General features: G+C 43.7%; 4 protein-coding genes across 4 annotated transcripts; 2 read left to right on the top strand and 2 right to left on the bottom strand.

Annotated features, from left to right (window-relative positions):
- Nucleotides 1-9293: 9293 nt before the first annotated feature.
- PV06_10537 (uncharacterized protein) lies at nucleotides 9294-9527 on the bottom strand (the record flags this gene model as incomplete). Its single annotated transcript, XM_016412095.1, has 1 exon — nucleotides 9294-9527. One exon carries the CDS (start codon nucleotides 9525-9527, stop codon nucleotides 9294-9296), a length of 234 nt encoding a protein of 77 aa, XP_016257715.1.
- Nucleotides 9528-12493: 2966 nt separating this feature from the next.
- On the top strand, nucleotides 12494-14012 carry PV06_10536 (uncharacterized protein; the record flags this gene model as incomplete). Its single annotated transcript, XM_016412094.1, has 4 exons — nucleotides 12494-12795; nucleotides 12845-13122; nucleotides 13174-13559; nucleotides 13629-14012. The coding sequence occupies 4 exons, from the start codon at nucleotides 12494-12496 to the stop codon at nucleotides 14010-14012; spliced, it is 1350 nt and encodes a 449-aa protein (XP_016257714.1).
- Nucleotides 14013-14425: 413 nt separating this feature from the next.
- PV06_10535 (uncharacterized protein) lies at nucleotides 14426-15788 on the top strand (the record flags this gene model as incomplete). The annotated part of the gene is made up of 3 exons (XM_016412093.1): nucleotides 14426-14675; nucleotides 14813-15013; nucleotides 15094-15788. 3 exons carry the CDS (start codon nucleotides 14426-14428, stop codon nucleotides 15786-15788), a joined length of 1146 nt encoding a protein of 381 aa, XP_016257713.1.
- A 550-nt stretch (nucleotides 15789-16338) lies between these two features.
- Nucleotides 16339-17222, bottom strand: PV06_10534 (uncharacterized protein; the record flags this gene model as incomplete). The annotated part of the gene is made up of 3 exons (XM_016412092.1): nucleotides 16339-16368; nucleotides 16422-16581; nucleotides 16642-17222. 3 exons carry the CDS (start codon nucleotides 17220-17222, stop codon nucleotides 16339-16341), a joined length of 771 nt encoding a protein of 256 aa, XP_016257712.1.
- Nucleotides 17223-21588: the final 4366 nt, after the last annotated feature.

Here is a 21588-nt window from a genome sequence, read left to right as displayed (position 1 = left end):
AGCACGTGGAATGCAGACAATTTGAAATGTGAGAGAGCTCCATGGTCTCAGTCTTAAGGGTCTTCGACATGGGTTAAAAAGTCATGAATGCATGCATACACGCGGTTGAGAATGTGACGTGAGATAGAGAGAGAGCGTAGAATAGTGTATGGGAGGTACAGACTGACCGAGAGAAAACGGTTGTACGTCAAATTGTCAAAGCGGCGAGGGGACAAGTGAAGTGTTACGTTTCGCTCCACACAGGGTGTCACAAGATGTATGGTCTCAATAGGCGGGAAGTATAAGAGGCGAGGTCACTGAGAGCGCGGTACTTAAGCGAGTACAAGAGCGAAGTGATCACAACCAAAACGTATGGGTATGATCGTGAACGAAGTTGACTACGTGGTAAAGCTATGTAACGACCGTGTATATATAACCGTTCAACCTCTTTGGGCTCTCTCCGGCTCTAAGGGCTCTGTAGTGGGAGCCAGGAGAGTTGACAGAGCCCGCAGCTCCCTGGGCTCTGTGGCCTCATTCCTTAGAGTTCTGAGAGCCACTCCTGCCATGTGACCACGCCCTTAGGCTTTCACGTGTTTCGGACGTATTAACGCTGACCGGCTGTTGTTATAGCTTTGTCTGCGACCTTATAAGAGGCCTGATTCGTAACACTTTCCCCCTCCTTAAACTTGTTCGTTGTTCGCAACGTACATAAGGTGAGTTAGTCCCCATTAATCGCGTGGTTCCTTCTCGCGCTTCTAACCATGGCTCACAATGCCACAGTACTGTCCGCGAAAACGTCCTAACTCCTTCACTCTTCGCTGTTTGAACACCGCGAAACGAATTAAATCCCTTGGGGTTAAGTATCTGGATATAGGTTGCTGTTCTTATTGTCATGAGTAGAACCTTGTCTGCTACATGATTAAGGGTTATGCGAAGTGTAATAACTGCATTGCGTCAAATATGAAATATTGTGATGGTTATTTTTCGGATACTAAGTTTGATAGTTTAAAGCGCCAGAAAGAGGCGCTGAAGAAATCTGTGAAGGATTAGCGGGCTGAGGTCGCTCGTCTGGCCGCTGCGGCGGTATTAGCGTTCGCGGCACTAGCTTCGGCTTAGGAGAAGGAAGTTAAGCTGGATAAGCGGTTAGACAAGTTAACTACTAGGTAGTTAGAGATATTAATCTAGGAGGTAGAGGCTCTAGACGCTTTGGATGAGATAAAGGGATCTACCGCCTTAGAGTCCTAAGTAGCTTTCTCCTTATCTAAGCCCTTTGTGTGGGATGACTTAATGGTGGATTTTGATTTTGCTGGCTTTGGTGGAACTGCTGAACCGCACTATGTGCCTAGGTAAGGTGTTCTTCTGGTTTCTATGTGTTTTCTGAATCATTGTATCCTAACCACTTGGTTAGGTAGAATTGTCGTCCCCTCTTAACTCTAAGGTCTAAGACACGTTTCACATCCCATATCGGCTGTTGGGTTTCTTTATGAATTAGCACCGGTCTTGGTTTGGCGTTTGATGGTGCCTTTTTAAGAAGTGATTTATGGAACACTGGGTAAACATTCATTCCCTTAGGTAGTTCTAATTCGAATGTCACTAGTCCAAGTTTTTTCTTGATTTTGTAGGGTCTGATCTTGGTGTGATCTAGTTTGTCAGATAGTCTTTATGTTTTGATGTTTTTTCTGAGAAGGTAGACTGCCTCCCCTTCTTTAAAGTCTGGTCCCTTAGATCTTCGTTTGTTTATGTTTTTAACTGTTTTTTGTGATATTTTTTTAAGTTCTTGTTTTAAGAGTTTGTGTAAGGATTGTAACTTCTTAACTAAGATTGCCGCTTTTTCTGCAATCAGTTTGACGCCTCTTATGTCTTTCTTCATTCTTGGGTGATATCCGTAGTTCGCATAAAATGGTGAAACTCTTGTGACTAAGGTACTATTATTATAAGTGAACTGTGTAATGGGTAGTAGTGATACCCAGTCATTCTGTTGAAAATTGACATAATATCGTAAATATTGTTCTAGTGTCTAGTTTATTCTCTCTGTCTGCTTATTACTCTGTGGATGGAACGCTGTTAATAGTTTCTGATGGACTCCTGTGAGATCCATTAAAGATTACTAAAACTGTGATGTGAATAGTTTGTCTTGATCTGAGCGTATTTCTGATGGTATTCTATGTTAGCTGATAATGTTTTTGTAAAGAGTGTAAGCCAATTCTTCTGCTGTTGATAATTCTTTGTATAGGATAAAATGTGCGTATTTTATTAGGATGTTGTTTATTATAAGTATGCTATTAAAGTCTATACCTGTGAGGGGCTCTTTAGACTTAGGTAACTTAGTGATAAAGTCTAGCGTGATCGCGTGCTATGCTTCTTCTAGTATTACCGGTGTCTAGAGTAATCCATATGGTTTGTGTTGAGCATGCTTTACTTTATGACATGTATCGCAATTCTTGACGTAGTTTGTCACGTCTTTCCTAACTCCCTTTTAGGTAAAGTCCCTTGTGACTAACTCGAGTGTTTTCTTAATACCTGGGTGTCCTGCTAACTTATTATTGTGTCGTTCTTTAATGATTTCTTTCTTTTGTTCTTTTATTAGCTTAACTTCCATGAATACTAGCACCTAGATTTTTAGTGTCGTATATATTAAGGCGCCATTTCTTTCCTTAAGTATCGCCATGGGTTCTGGTTTAATGTCTTTTATATAGTCTGGCCGTTAGCTGAGCGCATCTGCCACAGCGTTTTCTTTTCCTTGAACATGGTGTATCTAGAAGTTATATAGTGTAAGTGTTTCTGCCTATTGAACTTGCCTTCTATTAAGCTCTTTTGTTATTGTCCAGTATAGTAAGTTCTTATGGTTAGTGTAGATCTGAATCTAATACTTAGCACCTTTAAGATATACTCTTTATTCCTTAAGACATTTGACTATAGTAAGTAGTTCCTTGTTATGAATGTCATAGTTTAATTTCGGCCCTGTCATTTTTCTTAAGTAGTATATAATGGTATGAGTCTTACTATCTAGTCCCTTTTGCGTGAGGCGGGCTCTAATTACTCCATTCGATGCATCTATCTTCACCTGGCATTCTAGCTTAGGGTTATATATCGTAAGTACTGGCGCCGTCGTAATGGCTTTCTTAAGGCGGTTAAATACTTCTTTGCATTTTTGTTTAAACTTGAATAAGACGTTCTTCCTGGTAAGGTTTGTTAATGGCGCTGCGATCTTCGAAAATCCCTTAATGAACCTTTAATAGTAGTTAAGTAGTCTCACGAAGGCTTGTACCTTCGTGATATTCTTAGGTTCTGGCCAATCTCGAATTGGCGCTATCTTGTTGGGGTCCACTTCAATACCCTTGTTAGATATAATGTGGCCTAAGAAGTGGATGCGTTATTTGTGAAATTCGTATTTGCTTAGTTTCATAGGTAAATCCTTTTCCTTTAGTTTGCGGAGAACCTTTTAAACATGTTTCATATATTCTTCGTATGTCTTTAAGAATATAAGTATATTATCTAGGTATACTGTTGCAAAATCATTAAGATATTCTCGGAGCGTGTTATTAATTAATTCCTAAAAAGATGCCGGCACATTAGTTAATCTAAACAGCATAACACAATATTTGTATAGTCTAAAACAGGTTTTGAAGGCAGTCATTTATTTGTGGCCTTCCTTTATCCATACTCAGTAGTAGGTATCCTGTATATTGATTACGGTGAAGTATTTTGCTCTAAGGAGTCTGTTCTGTAGTTCCTTAATTAAGGGTAATAGATACCGGTTCTTTTTCGTGATCGCATTGAGTGGTCGAAAATTAATGCATGGTTAAAGAGATCCATCCTTTTTTGGGGCGAATAGCACTCTATATGCTATGAATAACTTAGATGGTCTAATGAAGCCTTTCTTTAAGTGAGTCTTAATGTACTCCTTAAGGAAATCTTCTTCCTTCTTAGATAGTTGCTTAAGTCACTTATTATGCTTAGGTACTTTTCTATCTTTAAGCGTAATTTTGTGGTCCCATGGTTAGTGTTCTGGTAGTGCTACTAACCCTTCTCTTTCTCTAAAGAGGTCTTTGAAATCCTTGTATTCCTTAGGTAGGCTTACCTTTTTCATACTGTTTAAGGCCCTTCTCCTGGGTTATATCTATACTGCCCTCTATAGAGGTACTTCAGAAGTTAATCGTTTCTTCCACTTTCTCCTTTTATGACTGTAATTCGGGAAGGATAAGGTTCGTTTTTTTTAGCTTATCTCTGGATTATGTTCCTGAAGCTATTTTATCCCTAGGACTATATTATACTTAGTTAGTATTATGTTAATATTAACCTTTTCATAGTGATCGCTAATCTCTAACTAAGTGTCCCGGATTTCTTTCTGTATCCATTCACCGTCGTACTCTGCCGGTGTTCTATCTGCTATAAGTAATGGATATAGTTATTTTTTCCCGTGTATTTTGAATCTTACTGCTACCTTTGATAATATGTAGTCTTAATTGGCTCCATAGTTAATCATTATCTATATAGGCTTATTAGCTAGTTTGGCGCTGAAGACTAATGGCGTTAAACACTGAGTCTATATTATGTTAAATTATCTAGCCTAAGGCTTCTTCCGTTGAGGGGTCTTTTGCCTTAAGAGGACTCCTCTCCGTCGTTTTTTAGCATATCGTTTATGTCCGTATTCTCCTTTCCATAAATTCGCTGGAGAACTTCTAGCGGTATTTTAATGTCTATCTTTTCCGTGCTTCCCTCTTCGTGCGTATATAATGCTGGCGTAAATGGGCACTGCATATCTCTGCATAGGTTAACCTGTATTGTGTGTGGTGTTCTTAGTCTCACTTCTGGATTAAACATAGTATGGTAGTGCTATGCGTTATATAGATAGTGTGGTCGCTGGCACAGAACTGGCTTTTAGTATAGCGTTATAATGACATAATACGTCTTAGTTATACTTCGCATGATGAACTTGACTGGGTTGTCTTCCTTATCCGGGGAATTAACTATTATAAACTCTTCTTCTTTATTTGAGTCGTCGTTAAGCGGGTAGTGCGTCTCACTCCTATACACTTTATATATATACATTCTTCTATGCAGGTATAGCTTGTCTTAACACATGTTAAGAGCCATTATCTTCCACCTTTAATTGGGGTTACTATAAGGTGTGAATCGTATGTTTCTAGTTAGTGTGGTTAACCAGTAGTGTGTACTGATTATCATTACTCTTGGTGTCTTCTTCTTTTCGTAATAATGCCCTGTAATGTCTTAATTAATCTCTTATGGTGTGAGGTTTTCCTTTTCCTTGAACGGAAAGAAGTATAGCAACTTCGTGCTGGTTTGATGTGTGTGGGGTTTAAGGCCCTTACACTCAAAATATCACTATATAGGAACTTCTTGTGCTTCTTTCTGTTCTGTGGTGTGATCTAGGCGGTAGCTGTTGGTTACTGACTTAGTTCCTGGCACCTGTTCCTTGTAGTAGACTTAATTGGTGGTCTTAATAACTACATAATAATAGCTGTGGAATAACACGGTGTTATATAGCGAGTTAGAGTCCTTAGAGCCTTAGTCTGGTCCGTTCTTTCTTTTGAACGGGAACTCGTAACGGTCTTCCCTTAGCACATCGTGCGTGTGTACCGGTGTGGTACATATTAAGCTCTCGCACGCTATGATGGGAACCAGGTCCTCCCTGATCTTAGGGTCTTCTCATGAGTTAATCCTTCTGTGTACTGTTGTGTAATCAGCACAGCAGTATTGTGTGCATGGTACGTCTGTTCAGTACTTTGTTACTAGTACTGCGATATCGTCGTAGTTTGATATAACTCAATATTTATCGGTATATAGTAACGTTATCTATTACCCTGTAGTAGCTATAATTCCTAATTTCACGAGAATGAATTCTTTGTCTTTATCGTCGGGTGCCCTGGTATCTATAATTCACAGTGGAGGCCCTTCGGCTTCTATTATGGCTAATTCCTTAGGGTCTTCTTAGTTAGCGCTCTCTATCTTTCGTGCCTTACTGTGATAGTTTCTGCGCTTTCTTTCGTGAGGAAACCATCCTAATCCCTCTTTATCGGAAAGGTAGATAGGGCAGTGGTCGTCATAGTAAGTAGTCTAGGATAAGAGTGCGTGTGCAGCCTTGTCATCAGTCTTATTGTTAGCTTCTTTATCCTGTTCCTTTGGGTTAGGAAAGGTTCCCGCAGTTGTGGCAACCTCTTCATTATGTTCTGATGGTGATAGTGGAGTTGCTCCCTTTACCTGGGTCCCTTTAGGCATTCCCTTCTGTGCTTTCTCGGTGTGGCTAGCCTTTTTAATGATATCCTTCTTATCTAAGGAGTCGCGAAGAGTCTAATAGTATCGCTACCTCTTATTGTATAGGCGGTGTACTTCGCTAACACCTTCCGTGAATGTTTCTAATTAGCGCTTAAGTTCTGATACTTTTATTAAAGTGTCAGCCTTTTGTTCTCTAATACCGGCTATTTCTTCCATTATGTGCAGTTCTATGGGCTTTGTACTGTATTCTCTAGCCCTATGTCCGGATTTTCCATAATTGTAGCATAGGTTTTCTTTCTTTCGTCGCTCTCGCTCTTTATTGGATGGCCCCTTACGCTGGAAGTGGCCCTTTGGCTGTGAGGACCGGCCTTGTTCCATGACATTAAGGTTCATTGGGTCACTATAAGACTGGTAGCTTAGGCGGCTACTTTTGTAGTATGTGCCGCTAGTCTTTCCGCGGTAACCTTTGCGTTCTAAGTTTAGTTCGTAGAGCTAATTATTGATTTTAATGGCTTAGTTAACTAGTTCTTTATAGTTTATAGGTTTATCTAGTCCTATTTCTTTTTTCACGGCGTCTTTTAATCTAGTGTAGAAGGCTGCAGCGAACGCGTTGTCTTCTTAGTCTAACTTGGCCTGAAGTCGCTTAAATAGCGCATAGTATTAAGCTGCCGAGCCTGTCTATTTGAGCTGATGGATCCGCTGAGACGCGGCTTGTTCTTCTCTAGGGGTTCTAAAGATCTGTTTGATGCGATCCACGAAAACAGCGAAGTTCTCGAAGATTGCAATAGTCTCTAGGTCCTTTTGTGCCTAAGGTGAGGTTAAGTGATCCATCATGATGGGTTCAAACTAATGGAAGGCTGAGCCCTTTATGTGAAGTCCTGCGAATAAGACCCTATTCTCCTAAGTGGCATACTTGGTTCGATTTAACCTAAAGGTCATAATGAGCTAAGTGATAAATAACCTAAGCTTAGCACGGTCCCCGTAGAACGAATTAACCTTGTTATTATCCTTGTTATTATTGTAGCCCCCTTGAGTGGTGATGCTATAGAATAATAGGCCTAGGGTTAGGGCGCTGGAGCGGACCGACCCAGTTGGAGATGGTGAACAAACTGATTTAGGGTTCGAGGCGGACATTGTGTTGAATACTTCCGATTAAGAGGTAGTTAAAGTGTTACGTTTCGCTTCATACAGGGTGTCACAAGACGTATGGTCTTGATAGGTGGGAAGTATAAGAGGTGAGGTCACTGAGAGTGCGGTACTTGAGCGAGTATAAGAGCGAAGTGATCACAACTAAAACGTATGGGTATGATCGTGAATGAAGTTGACTATATAGTAAAGCTATGTAATGACCGTGTATATATAACCGTTTAATCTCTTTGGGCTCTCTCCGGCTCTAAGGGCTCTGTAGTGGGAGCTAGGAGAGCTGACAGAGCCTGTAGCTCCCTGGGCTCTGTGGCCTTATTCCTTAGAGTTCTGAGAGCCACTTCTGCCATGTGACCACGCCCTTAGGCTTTCACGTGTTTCGGACGTATTAACGCCGACCGGCTGTTGTCACAGCTTTGTCTGCGACCTCATAAGAGGCCTAATTTGTAATATGAAGCTAGTCGGTGAAAAGGGATCGCAAAAGCGGCTACAGACGTCGTCGCGAAACGGCACCCTTTGCCCTAGGATATAGACTTAGGTAATAAATTATCTTTTATAATAATAAATTTAAAGAGATTAATATTTAGTTTAAAGAAAGAAAGAATACTATCTTTTTTAATTAATATTAGTGAAAATAATAATAATAAAAATATTAAGTTATACTAGTTTTAATAAAGCTCTTTAAATATATATTTAAATATTTATATTAAACTATACTTTATATTTAAACTTAATAATATTTAATCTTTTTTTAATATATAAAGATTATTATTATTTATAAAAGATTCTTTATTATTAAATACTTTAAAATATATAATATTTTACTTTATACTTTAAACTCTTTATTATATTATATTATTATATATAAATTATATAAATTAAAAAAGATTATATATAATATTTATTTTATAATTTAAACTCTTTATTATATTATATTAATTATACTTTAGTTATAAAATAAAAAAGTTTAATTTAAATACTTACTTTATAATTTAAATCTTTTATATTATATATAAAAGTTCTTATTTAAAGTAAAAACTATAAAGTATAAGTGAAAATATATAAATAATTTAAATAGTATTTTATATAAGTTAAAAAGTGTTAACTATATTAACTATTCTAAGTTAAAAGTATTGACCAGTTAACCTGCGTAAGGCTGAGCACACTGCGTAAGGCTGAGCATGGTAAGACTATTAATTTATAATTAATAATCTATTCTATTCTAAAGCCTTCTATATAGACTCTTTTTTAGGTCTATATAAGGAGGTCTTTACCTTCCTTCATAGGCTTTCACTCCTTAAGCTCTCTAAGTCCTTATTTAGCTATTACTTAGCTAGTCATTCATTAATAAAGGCCTATTACGCTATACCCTTCCCTATTACGATATAACCTAGTCCTCTTAATAAAAAGTGTAATTAAGTTATATAATACTTTATATAAAAAGATATAATTAGACTAAATAATATTACTATAAAAGTATAATTAGACTAAATAATATTTTATATAAATTAAAAAGTATAATTAAGCTAAATAATACTTTAAGTGAAAAAAGTATAATTAAACTAAATAGTATTATAAGTAAAAAAGTATAATTAGGTTAAATAGTATTAATATAAAAGTATAATTAAGCTAAATAGCATTAATATAAAAGTATAATTAAGCTAAATAGCGCTAAAAAAGGGTATAATTAGGCTAAATAGTATTATAAGTAAAAAAGTATAATTAGACTAAACAGCGCTAAAAAAAAATTAGCGCTATTTGGCTAGACACTGTTTGGCCTAAAAGTGTGCTAAGACTAGAGGAATTCTTAAAATTTACTATGATGATTAGGCTAAAAGTGCTGAAGTATATTGTTAGGCTTCGTTGACAAACTGGCATGGATGATGGCCCTCATGGGCTGAATATCGTTTGTGATGAGCATTGAGGCTAAGACGTTAGGCCAGAAGTCCGGGGAGGTTGTCGTACGGCCAGGTCCAGGATCTTACAACATCGATACTATTGATGGTCGCCTTAAGCTTGGCTTGTATGGGAGGGTTAAGGCCAGTATCCATGAGAGCATTCTTGATTGCCTGGATCATCAATATGGCTGGCTCAACTCCATCTGAAAGCTGGAGAGACCTATTGACAATCTCTCCAACACCGATGATGACGGGAGTAAGGTCCGCCATTGGTGGGGATTTATGGTGAGGTTGCAGCAGGTTGCAGCATCTGATGGACACGGGTGTGAGTGCGTCGCTCTAGTGCTTGTTATATGTACGCAGTTCTTCGTAAATGTGGTTCACCCAATAGGAGCAGTCCTAGAGAGATCGGTACAGTCTATTGTTATTCCGTAGGGGAAATTCCGGGACAAAGCGCCGCTTCGTAACTTCCACTGTAATAGGATGATCATCTTGATTGTATTTATCTTTCTCTCTGAAAATATGAGTTCTTATTTACAAATGTGCTACGCTGTAGCTTCTATCGCCCTTCTCTACTGGATGAAACAATGCATCATGCAGCTGCGCTTGGTGGCTGGAAGTGCAAACCCTCAAATTTTTGAGTAGCTTTCCACTTGTTAACCTTGTCCACGTAATCTGCAACGCCGAATCCCCACATGGCAGCTCGAGCTCCTTTCATAGTCTCTTCCATACTCTTGGGCTTGTCGGCCTCACCCTCCGCGTTCAGATAGCCGGGTGTGCAACCACCAAGCGCGGCAAACCCGGCAGCTCGAGCGACAATTTGCTGGGACCACTCCTCAGAAGCGTCCTCGGTTGGTTCGATAAAGATCTTTCCATTCTTTGATGACCTCTTCGCATGAGATAGGAGGTAGGCGATATGTTCAGATAGCCAGTCGAGGGGGTACACGGCATTCGCGGACGCACCGGCCTGATGCGGTCCGGGGAAGAACAGGTTCGGGAAATTATAGGTGATGATACCATGAAGTGTCGATACCTTCTCTTTCCACTGATCGTCTAAAGATATGCCGTTTCGACCGTAGATCTTTGAATTCGATCTGGCGGCTGGACTGTCACCAGCGGGAGTGTAAAATCCTGTGCTGAATATCAAGATGTCGACAGGGTATTCAACTCCGTCAACAACTGGGCCTGCTTTTGACACTCGCTCAACACCTTTGCCCATGGTGTCAATGAGATGGACATTTGGTCGGTTAAATGTAGGGAGATAGTCATCGTGGAAAGTAGGTCGTTTACACCAGCCCGGGTACCATGGCTTAAGCTTTTCCGCGGTAGCCACGTCCTTAACAATCTCGTCGACCCGTTTACGGATTCTTTCTTGACGCGATAGATCAACTGCCTGCCTCTCAGCGATATATGCAGGAATATCCTCGATCTTCGTTGGCCTGCCCACCAAAACGGAGAAGGTTCTCATTTTGGTCCAAGCATCGTCAACCATGTCTTGTTCTGTAGGTGTATCGGAAATCCAGGAATTGAAATTTTCCGCCCGCCGTCTCTGCCAGCCCTTACCACCTGCCTTCACCTCACGATTGAACCATTCAATGTCTGTGGTCTTGTTGTTGCGCACATCAACCGCTGATGGCGTCCGCTGAAAGACGTACAGATCTTTCGCCCACTTGGCCAACTGTGGAACGCACTGGACAGCAGTAGCACCGGTCCCAATGATGCCAACTCTCTTCCCTCGGAGATTCACCATGTCTGGGTTTGCTTGGCCACCCCCAGTACAATTGTAGTCCCACCGGGAAGTGTGGAAGCTCTGGCCAACATAGTCGTTAATCCCGGGGAGGTTGGCCATCTTCGGCAAGTTCAGGATGCCTGTACTCGAGATGACCACACTCGCGTAGACTGTGATGACGTCGTGACTTTGCTCGCTTATCCGATGCAACTCAACCTCCCACTCACCCCTATCCTCAATCCAGGTCTGTTTTTCGACCTTGACCTGAAAGATAGTCTTTGGGGCAAGTTTGTACTTTTCGGCAATGCTTTCCGCATAGAGTCGGAGCTCGAATCCCGTCGAATATTTTTGCTTTGGGATGTAGTCCATTTCCTCCAGAAGGGGTAAATAGATGTAGCTCTCTACATCACACATCAAACCCGGATACCTGTTCCAGTCTAGAATACAGTGAGTGGTTGAGCCTTCAGAAGGGGCGGCGAAAGTTCTTACACCAGGTCCCGCCAAAGCCTCCAGCTGTATCAACGAGAACGAAATCATCGATTCCAGCGTCCAAAAGGCGAGCGGCGAAGAGCATGCCTCCAAACCCTGCACCGACGATAAGAGCTGTGAAACGATCGCCACTTTTGACCTTGTCAAGGCCTGGGTTAGGGGTGCTTGAAGTTACCCAGGGGTCGTTTTGAAAATGTTTCAACCGATCTGAAGCAGATGGGGCGATGTACTGATTCATGCCATCAGTCCGTAAGCGTCTGTCCCGTTCTTGCTGGTACTTAGCAAGGACTTCGGCCGAAGATGTGGCTCCGTTGACAAGCTTCTCAGTCAATCCATTTGCTTCCTTGCGATCTTGTTGAGACTGTTTCTCAGAAATGTCGAGGCCCATGGTAGCTGCTGCGGGTTCAGTCATGGTAGCTGATACGTAATTCTCTCAAAAGACTGAGAGCAAAAGATTATTACAATCTGATCGCACCAAACAATGAAAGCTGAATTTCACTCCCACCGACGGCTCAAGTCGATGTTTATTGCAAAAGCTAAGGAACAATTATACCATGTGTGGCTCCAGTACAATGGTACGAATATAGAGGCAATCCATGGAAACCTAGCACGGGTTCCAGGTAAAGACACGCTAATTGATGAATTCCGTATCAATTACCCCGGCGCGGACTTACTCCACTACAGGAGGTATTCCTCTCAGAATTTCCTGCGTTGCCCGCACCAATCGGCAGGCGCTACTAATTCCGAGGCTTCCCTGGTAGTACTGTCGAATGTCTTCCCTCGTTCGAGATCACGAGACTCGATCAGCCCACCTACCACAATGCCGGAGAATGGTTAATCGGAGAACCGGATAAATGAATAACTCTAGTTTATGTCGCAACGTTAGACTATTGGGCAGCTCCAGCTAGCGGTTCTTGACCTATAACAACACCCCATGCGACCTCTGGTGTTGGAAAATCGGCTGAAGACTTGCCTAGAGCGTATGCTTCCAGTCGAGTATTGGATCTAGACGCCCAACATGGAAAGTGCTCCGAAACCTCGAGTTTTGATAGCAGGTGGTAGTATCTCAGGTCAATTCCTTGCCGTGGCTCTACAATCTGCTAATATCGACTTCCTTGTCTTGGAGCGCGGCCCTGAAATCGGTCCTCAGTTGGGTGCGTCAGTGGGGTGCCACCCGCACGGAAATAGCATTTTTGACCAGCTTGGTCTTTATGAGGCCGTGGTAGCGCCTTCGACTCCATTGGCTCATGCACAGGCATTTGACAATAGGGGCAATGTAGTCGAGTCCGATATCACTGTTATATCGGAGCATCCCGCGAGGTAGTGGTCTCTATATGGAGTAATCTGGCCAGAGAGTTAATGAATCCAGGTTCGGCTACCCAGCTGTCTTTATTCAAAGATGTGACTTCATCACCGCCATGTACAACAAAGTCCGGGACAAATCAAAGGTGCTCGTCAACAAAGCTATCGTCGACTACATTGAGGATGATGAGGGCATTACTGTCTATACTAGCGACGGCAGTAATTATAGAGGCACGATTCTGATCGGCGCGGATGGTATTCACAGCACTGTTCGTGGACTTATGAAGAAAAAGGCCGAGGAGGCAGAGCCAGGATCAGGCACCAAACTGGAGACGACCAATAATGGTACGAATCAGTGTCTGCTCCTTGCTGACCGAGCCACTTACTTTCAAGTAGGCAAACCGGGGTTCCTAACTGAGTATAAATGCTTGTTTTGCATCTCGCGAACGAACGACAAGGAGTGCCCAATGCCGGCTGGTGAAAGTTACTGGACGTACGGTCGTGACAACTCGACAACTGCTGTTTCAGGACAGCCAGGCCTGTTCTTCTGGTTCCTTTGGACAAGGACGGATCCGGTGCAGGGAATTCGGTCGCCTCGATATACAGAGAAAGACGCTGAAGAATTCGTCCAGCAGTGGTCGAACCGAAAAATGTGCGGCGACTGGACCATCCGAGACGCTTGGAACGCCCGGGTGCGAGGTACGCTCGTGTCCCAGGAGGAGGGAATCATTGATCAATGGAGTCGTGGGAGAGTGGTAATGGTCGGAGATGCCATTCACAAGGTTAGTAGAGCGAATGATGCGTGGTCGTCTTTGGGACCGAGGTTTCCAGAACTTGCTGACTGAGTCCAGATGAGCGTCAACGCAGGCCTAGGCGCAATGTGCGCTGTAGAAGGAATCGTGCACTTGATAAACGAGCTCTATCCGATCTTGTCTCCAAACTCGACAGACGAGCGACATGGAGGGTCACCCAGCCAGGACACACTTGACAAGGCTTTCCAGGCGTATCGAACAAAACACCTCAAACGGTTGACACGCATCTATAACCTCTCATGCCAAGCCGTTCGATTTGAAGGCCAGAGGACCCTGCTTTCACGAATTGTTGCCAACTACGTCTTGCCTTGGTGTAGCAATGCAGCACGTTTGTGGGTGTTCAAGGGTGTCCTTGGTGGTCAGCCTATGCTTAATCATCTTCCACGCGATATGTCGAAGCCGATCAACAAGATACAAGCATAGTCATTGGAACCTCAGATACATATTGGCGAGCTTCTTCATGAGAATTTAAGGAGATTCTAGGCGTACCTAGCTAACAGGTCACTTGGGATGAGAGATCATTTCATCTGCTATAATTTGAAACTTCTGCGTGATTAGCAGCTGTGGTCACGGAAAATTGGGAGGGTTTGGATCTATTGGTTAAAATTATGAACTCGGTTCTCTGCCACAACGGAAATACATCTTCCCGGATTTGTCTTCCGGTCCCTCTAACCCTAGCATATCACTATAAGAAAGAACATATCCGCTAAACATTTGCCTAGTTCCAGTTTCATTTTGTTGCGAGGATCACTTTATACACTTTGTGAAACTCTTTTTGCAGCCTCTCGATATCCTCTCACAATTCGAGGACGTGTATTGTCCGGTTCCTCTATATCATGGACGGTGACCAAGGTGATCTGACTCCATTCTCCATCTCTGTCAGCGACGAACAGCTGAAAGTTTTAAAAGCAAAGTTGGAAGGCGCTATAATCGCCCGGGACACCGATGGAAAAGGCGGAGAATGCGGTGTTCCACCAGACAAAATCAGCCAGCTCGTCAGATACTGGATTAACGGATTCGATTGGCGGGCTAAAGAAAATGAACTCAACAGATTCCCTCAATACCGACGGAAGATCCAGGTCAGTGGTGGATTTGAGCCTCTAGATGTACACTTTGTGTACCAGAAAAGCAACGTGGCTGGAGCAATACCACTGATATTTGTTCACGGCTGCAAGTGCTTTCCCGCCCAGGATAGGCAAATCAACGATACTAACGTGTGAAAGGGCCCGGACTGTATCTTGAGGGCACCAAGGTGCTCGAAATGCTGACTTCCAAGGACGGTAGCGGCCCCGCATTCGACGTGGTAGTGCCTTCGCTCCCGAATTTTGGCTTCTCGTCGGCCGTGCAAAAGAAAGGATTTGGGATCAAAAAATACGCGGAAGTCTGTCATAAGCTTATGATCAGCCTCGGATACGACGAGTACGGTACGACGCTCCCTTTATTTCTGAACACCTCTTTGTCATTATACCAAATATCCTTTCGACTAATAGTGCACCTCCTTCAGTCACCCATGGCGGCGATTGGGGTTATTTCATCACTCGGATGATGGGTCGATTATACCCGTCTCACTGCAAAGCATCGCATGTGACTTCAGCGCCATTTGGACCGCCCTCATTTCGACAGAATCCACTGCTTTATCTCCAGGATCTTGTGACGACAAAGTCGGCTGCCGATTTACGGGCATTGGAGAAGGCGAAAGAGTACAATGAAACACAGCTGGGGTACCTAACGCTACAATGTTCCAAGCCCCTGTCTCTAGGCTACGCCCTTGCAGACAGTCCAGTCGCCCTGCTTGGATGGATTGTCGAAAAGCTCTACACTTGGTCTGACAACTATCCCTGGACAGACGAAGAGCTGATAACTTGGATTTCAATATACTGGTTTTCAACTGCTGGCCCGGAAGCAAATGTCCGCATCTACTATGAATTTGCACATGATCCAGATCCCGATGTTGAAACCGTGCGAACAGGCCGGGTATCTACTGTCAAGTATGCCGTGGCACACTTCCCTGGGGAAATCATCAGATGTCCAAAACTATGGTCCCATCAGATGGGAAATGTCATTCACCAATCAGATGGAGATACTGGAGGTCACTTCCCTGGTTGGGAGAATCCTCAGTTTCTGGCAAACGATCTGAAGACGATATTTAGGAAAGGTGGTGTTGCATATGGAGCCGTTCGTGGAAGGACTGGCTACTGAAATGTGACTTGCCTTTCGTGGGAACCTTGCGAGGCAAGATGGGAAACGATACAATGTTTTGAGTGCTACCATAATGTCTGCTCAACCCAGGCTGAAAAATTTCTGATGTTTATAGCTTCGAACCACGGATTTGGCCTCTGAACACTTTCATGATGAATGTAAGGCATCCAGCCCCCTGCTTGTGCGGATTGAGTGGATTTGTGCCTTCGGTATCGTAGAGATTTCTCCAGCTAGGGATCTTGAAGTAATTTCCATCTCAAGGCAAACCACCTGCACAAATGAGTTGAAGGGCGGAATACCCATCCTCAAATACCATAGTGTTGCGAAGTCCATGATGACACAGGTCTACTTCTGTAATTATGCTCCATGTAGAGTACTACTGCATTTAGGACTGTACTATCCATCAGCACAAATGATACTCTGAACATGCTGCAAGGTATATCTCCTTCTGCTCGAGGTCTCATTTTCTGCGGCATGACTAGTGCTGTGAAGCATGTTGAAATCCACGATCAATACCTAGCTCTAGTCTAATTCAGATACTCGTTCCTTCCTACAGCCAACCTCCGTCGACGTTCACGACCTAGAAGTCAAGGGTCAGAATGGAAATCAGAGAGCATACGACGATTTGCTCACCGAGCCAGTCACATATCCGGGAACGTCACTGAGTAAGAATACCACAACTTTGGCAACCTCGTCGGGTTCAGCCAGGCGACCTAACGAAATTCTTGAGGAGAATAAGTTCGCCATCGCTTCTTGCCCCAAAGTTTCCGTCAGAGGTGTCTTAACAATTCCACTGTGAATGAGTCAGCTTTTAGATGATTAGGAAATCGGTCTCAGAGGCAGCTGATCTTACGGTGCAACAGCGTTGACGCGAATTCCCTTTCCCCCCACCTCCCCGGCTGCAGCTTTGGTCAATCCGATCACAGCCCATTTGGATGTTCCATAGTGAGCTCGCCAGGGATTAGGCTGCTGGCCAGACATGGATGCGGCATTGACAATGGAGCCAGAGTCAGACATGAGTTGAAGCTCTGCCCTCATCGAGTTCTTAACACCGTCCAAGTTGACCTTCATGACAGCATCCCAGTCTTCATCGGTGATTGACTCGACAGCATAACCTGTATCGCCCATTTTTCTATTTCCCACAATACCGGCCATGTTGGCCGCTCCGTCCAAGCGACCGAATTTATCATGGACGGCTTTTATGGCTGCGTCCACTTCGCTGGCCTTGGTCACATCAACTGCCAGGGCAACGGAAGAAGCACCTCCTTCCATCTTCGATATTGTCTCCTGCACCTCAGTAGGCTTCTTCACGTCGAGTAGGCCAACATTGGAGCCTTGTTCGGCCAACCGCAATGCAATTGCTCTGCCCATCCCCGAGGCCGCACCGGTCACCACGAAGGCCTTACCCTTCAGACTCGAATAAGTGACTTCCATTGTAATACTCGTGGAGTGAATTGGCTGTACCTTTTAGTGAAAGAGAAGTGTGCTATGAACCGGAGTTTGAGTAATTATTTCCGTTTTTGCACGCAGAGCGACTTATAAACCATGCAAAGATCAATGTGGAATAACACTGGAATCGTCTTTTCCTTTCATTGCGTGTACAGTTTTGCATTAGGAGGTGATTGGCAAAGACGGGAATCTCCTCATCGGAAACCTACCGATTTCCGAATGTGCTTTACTAGATGCCACGATTTGCTACTGTGAACTCCAAGGTACCAAGGTCGCTCCGGATTAAGGGCACCAGTCCTACTTAGGATACTTGGACTAGACCCATCAAGTGCTGTTTGTAATTATGTAACATATTTTTAAAGCATCTATAGCATGGCATAACTCCGAACTTCATAAGTGCCTAGTTAAGAAGATAGAAATGTGGAGTAATAGCGAAGCAATGTGAAGATTCTTGTGTTTTAGGTGTGTTCAAGTTAGGTTACATCCCTGCTATTAGCTACGCCACTAGAATGATTCTTATCTCGAGCGTGAGATATCCACAGACTCATAATGAAGAACCGCCTTTTCGCATAGCTATACATCACGTTCTAGTTTGATAGAGTAGGTGCGTCTCACGAAAACACGAGATCTAGGAAAGGGTCTAAGAAGGCGCTCTATAGACGTCCTATTCCAGACGTCATGCTTAGTTAGTAGAGGCGGTGGCGCCTTAACAAACCGGACCATCTACTAACAGATCAGCCTTACAAGGGGGTACTGAGGCCAGTTAATATAGCCTAAGAGAATGGTTCACACTCTATACTGTATCGAAGACCTACTGATTCGAGGGGACTTTAGTGTCAATTAAGTTAGCGGCTTTCCAAGGCTTGCCGTCAGATTTCTCGATCAGCATGACTTCGTATACGAAAGGGTTTGCAGTTTCGACAATTCTAGGCCGATTATATTCGCATCCCTTTGCACCCACAGGGTAAGGGTTAGACAAACTCCAAAATAGCGCTAGAACTAACGGCAGTGTACGGAATTACAAGGCTCCCCATTATCCGACCCGAAGATCCCCACGATGTGTAGGCCAGGCGCCGATTTCCGCAACCGAGCATTTCCGAGCGGCATGAGAAGAGAAATCAAAGTTCACGGAAATTGTGTCGAGATGCACTGTTATTACGGTGCATTAAGCGTCGCATTTTTTTGCGTCGTGAGACACCTAAGTCTGGAAGAGAGTGCTTACAGGGGGTGAGCTACTTTAGGACTTAATATCACCCTCACTAGATGACTTGAATGCGCTACCACGACGAATCACCCCCGGTAATTTACTGCGACAATAGAGTCTGTTCAGTTTAATGCAGTCACTTTAGAGCCTTTAAGCATCAGCTACCTCAATCAAGATAGTGTTCAAGTCAAGATACCCGTCAATACCTATCCTGCATCGCAACATTCTCTCATGCCTATCCCCAGAGGACGAGACATTGTTAATACGCCCCTTTGGAGCGATGCAGCGAGTTCGTTGCACAGCCTTGTGGGCGTACATGAGAGAATCGTAAGCCTCTTCCCGCATACTAGAGCTATTATGTCGAGTGTCTCTTGAAATGCAAACATTGCTTTTCACGGCTCTGTAAGGCGTCGTTAACACGAGAGAATCAAAGTGCTAATAAGTCCCTCCTAATACTCAAAGGCGGCTGGACTGTTTCTTTGAGGGATCCCAGCAGACACCACGTGTATGTGGGAGCTGGTTATGTGATATCTTAGATCAATTTCTCTGGGTCGGGTCGCGGCTCTCGACAGTCTCTCTTTCTTGTAGATTCTCGACTATCGTCACAGCTTTGTATACAACCTGCAATTAGATTCTAAATTGTAATATTGTTCTCAAACCTTCTCTTTAATACTTCCCACTTATGTAGAAAATCTTATATACTATAATATCATATATGGAGCGAAATATAAAAATAGACTCGCTCTATTCTATACACTTTCATTAATTTTATCTCTTTTATACTTCTTGTTTGTTAAGAAATTTATAGATGTAGTGATATCTATAGTGAAGCAAAAACTAATACTAACGAGGAAAAAAAAAAGAAAAAGAAGAATAAAGACGAAAACATTGAGAGTGCTATACTTCAGAGAGTAATTTGGAGCTAGGTATACGGGAAAAATATAGGTCGGGCTTGTGACAAAGAGCTGTTACCTATTAATGGGGTTTGTTAATATATACTTAAGAACTCAGAATTGAGGCTTTAGCTCGACAGGCTAGCCATTATATCTTCCAGAATTAGCCGAGATGCTCTTAGATCTGGCGCTTCGTGCTCCCAATATTGTAGAGTTGCTATACAGGTCCGCATCAGGTCCATAAAGTCCGTGTCGGATATCTCACCAACAGTGAGACCTGATCGACGTGCAGCAACTAGAAGCAACCCTGCAGCAAAGCTCTGACGTACCATCAGCCAAGTCCCGTGATGTCGATGTGTCACATTCCAATGCCGAATCAAGTGGACACAGGCAGATATGTGTTTCTGCACAAGTTGGCGCTGAACCGGTTCCTCTGATCCAGACGCTGGACGGTGAACCATAATATACAGGAATGGGCGGAATATTCGTTCTTTGACCTCAGCGAAGCGAGCCTGCAAATGGAAACTCAACTCATCGTTGGCGAATAAATCATCCTCAAATGAGACTAGCGGGGGCAAATTCTCCCGCCTGCAAGAACAATTGTGACATTAGTAAATGAGCAAGCATCTAGAGCCATCACGCTTACCATTGCGTTATTTGTTGATCCAACTCATGGGCTGACCACATCATATATGAGATATTTTGATACAACCAGGCATGGTGAGATGAACGGTAAAAGCAATCGCAGACTCTTTGTAAAATGCGACGAACTGCTATATCTGCCAGATAGTAGTACCACATTTTTTGAAACTGAGGCTCCCCGTCGCCTGGCTTCACGTAGTTAGCGCGAAGGTCGTCCGAGACGTGCCATGAGCTTGCAGTCTCCGACGTGGAGGTCAATCCAGGTGGCAAGGGAAATGCCTGGGTGTAATTGAGCGTGGTGAGTCCGGATGCAGGGAAGCGCAATTCCACCATGATCTCACTGAGAGTCATGTCCGTGTTAGCGTTTGGTGAGAGAAATGTCGACGGGAAGGACATACTGTTCTGATTTCAGACACGACCAGTACAGACGACTTGTCTGAGACTTCTCTAGCCGGCCGGTATCAATGTAGTACTCAGACCTCATCCAGGTCAGGGTCTGGAAAGCAACGCAGGCGCGATTAAAGGAAATTGATGCTCGAAGAGGGCGCATCGAGTACATTTCATATACACCCGTAAGGAAATGGCACTCCGTGGCCAACTTTGTGTTGGTCAGAAGACCGACACGCTTCCGTGCGGCGTTGTAATATGCTTCTGCCGTAGTATAATCTGCGGTGTCTAGTATGCTATCACTCACCGCACGCGCAGTAATTGGCCTTCGAACAAAGGGTTGCGATATCGCTGCACACGCGCAAGCCAAAAGCTCGCACCCATGTTAATATCGTGCTCCACAAAAGACAGTAAGGCAGACCTACCACGAGGCACGTCCGAGCGTCCCAGCTGAAACCATCGCCTGCCACAGAATTTGCAACTTCTCTAAGATCGTCGGGTTCCAATATAGGGTTCTTGATGTGGACGTTGGTCAGGAATCTCTCTACAAGATCCCGGACGTCCTCTTCTCGGATTCCACGGCCTGAGCTAGATTGGCTTCGAGGATCTAGGCTTGCACTAGCGGGGGAAGTCGCAAAATTGGGACTTTCACATTCCGAACGCATGGTCTCATCAAAAATGAGCTTTTCAATCTCTTGTCGGGCATGGTTCAAATGGAACATCGACCAGTCCAATATATCCTCGCTAGATCCATGGAAGATATGTGGAAGAGAAGGTCCATCGGCACTGCGACTTGGCCACGTTCGTAGAGTCGTCCTGATGTTTGTTGTAGCTGCAGACGTAGGGCCAGAAGAGTTCGCGTCTGGTGTGCAATATACCTCTGCGAAGTCTTGTCCAGGATCAAAGCTCGCCGAAGTGGTACTTCGCAATGGAACCGTAGTATCTGGGCCGCCGCGAATGCGGGGCTTTTGCTCACATTCAACGATACCGATCAAATAGTTAAGTCGATCGAGGATAGTCAAACTGGCCGGGTCAAACCTTTAGGTCGTGAGCAAACGGCCACAAGGCAATAGGCCAAAACCTACGATGCTTGTTCTAGGCTCGGGTCGGGATAGTTGCAAGCTGAACCGAGCTGTTGGCAGCTTCCACAGGTTGGACGAGCATTGTCACATTTTGTCTTCCGGGCCCGACAGAGCTGGCATGCAACGAATGCACGTTTTCGGGG

The sequence above is a fragment of the Exophiala oligosperma genome (genome assembly GCF_000835515.1).
Source record: "Exophiala oligosperma strain CBS 72588 unplaced genomic scaffold supercont1.13, whole genome shotgun sequence".
NCBI classification, from domain to species: domain Eukaryota; kingdom Fungi; phylum Ascomycota; class Eurotiomycetes; order Chaetothyriales; family Herpotrichiellaceae; genus Exophiala; species Exophiala oligosperma.
This window is presented reverse-complemented; position numbering and strand designations above follow the sequence as displayed.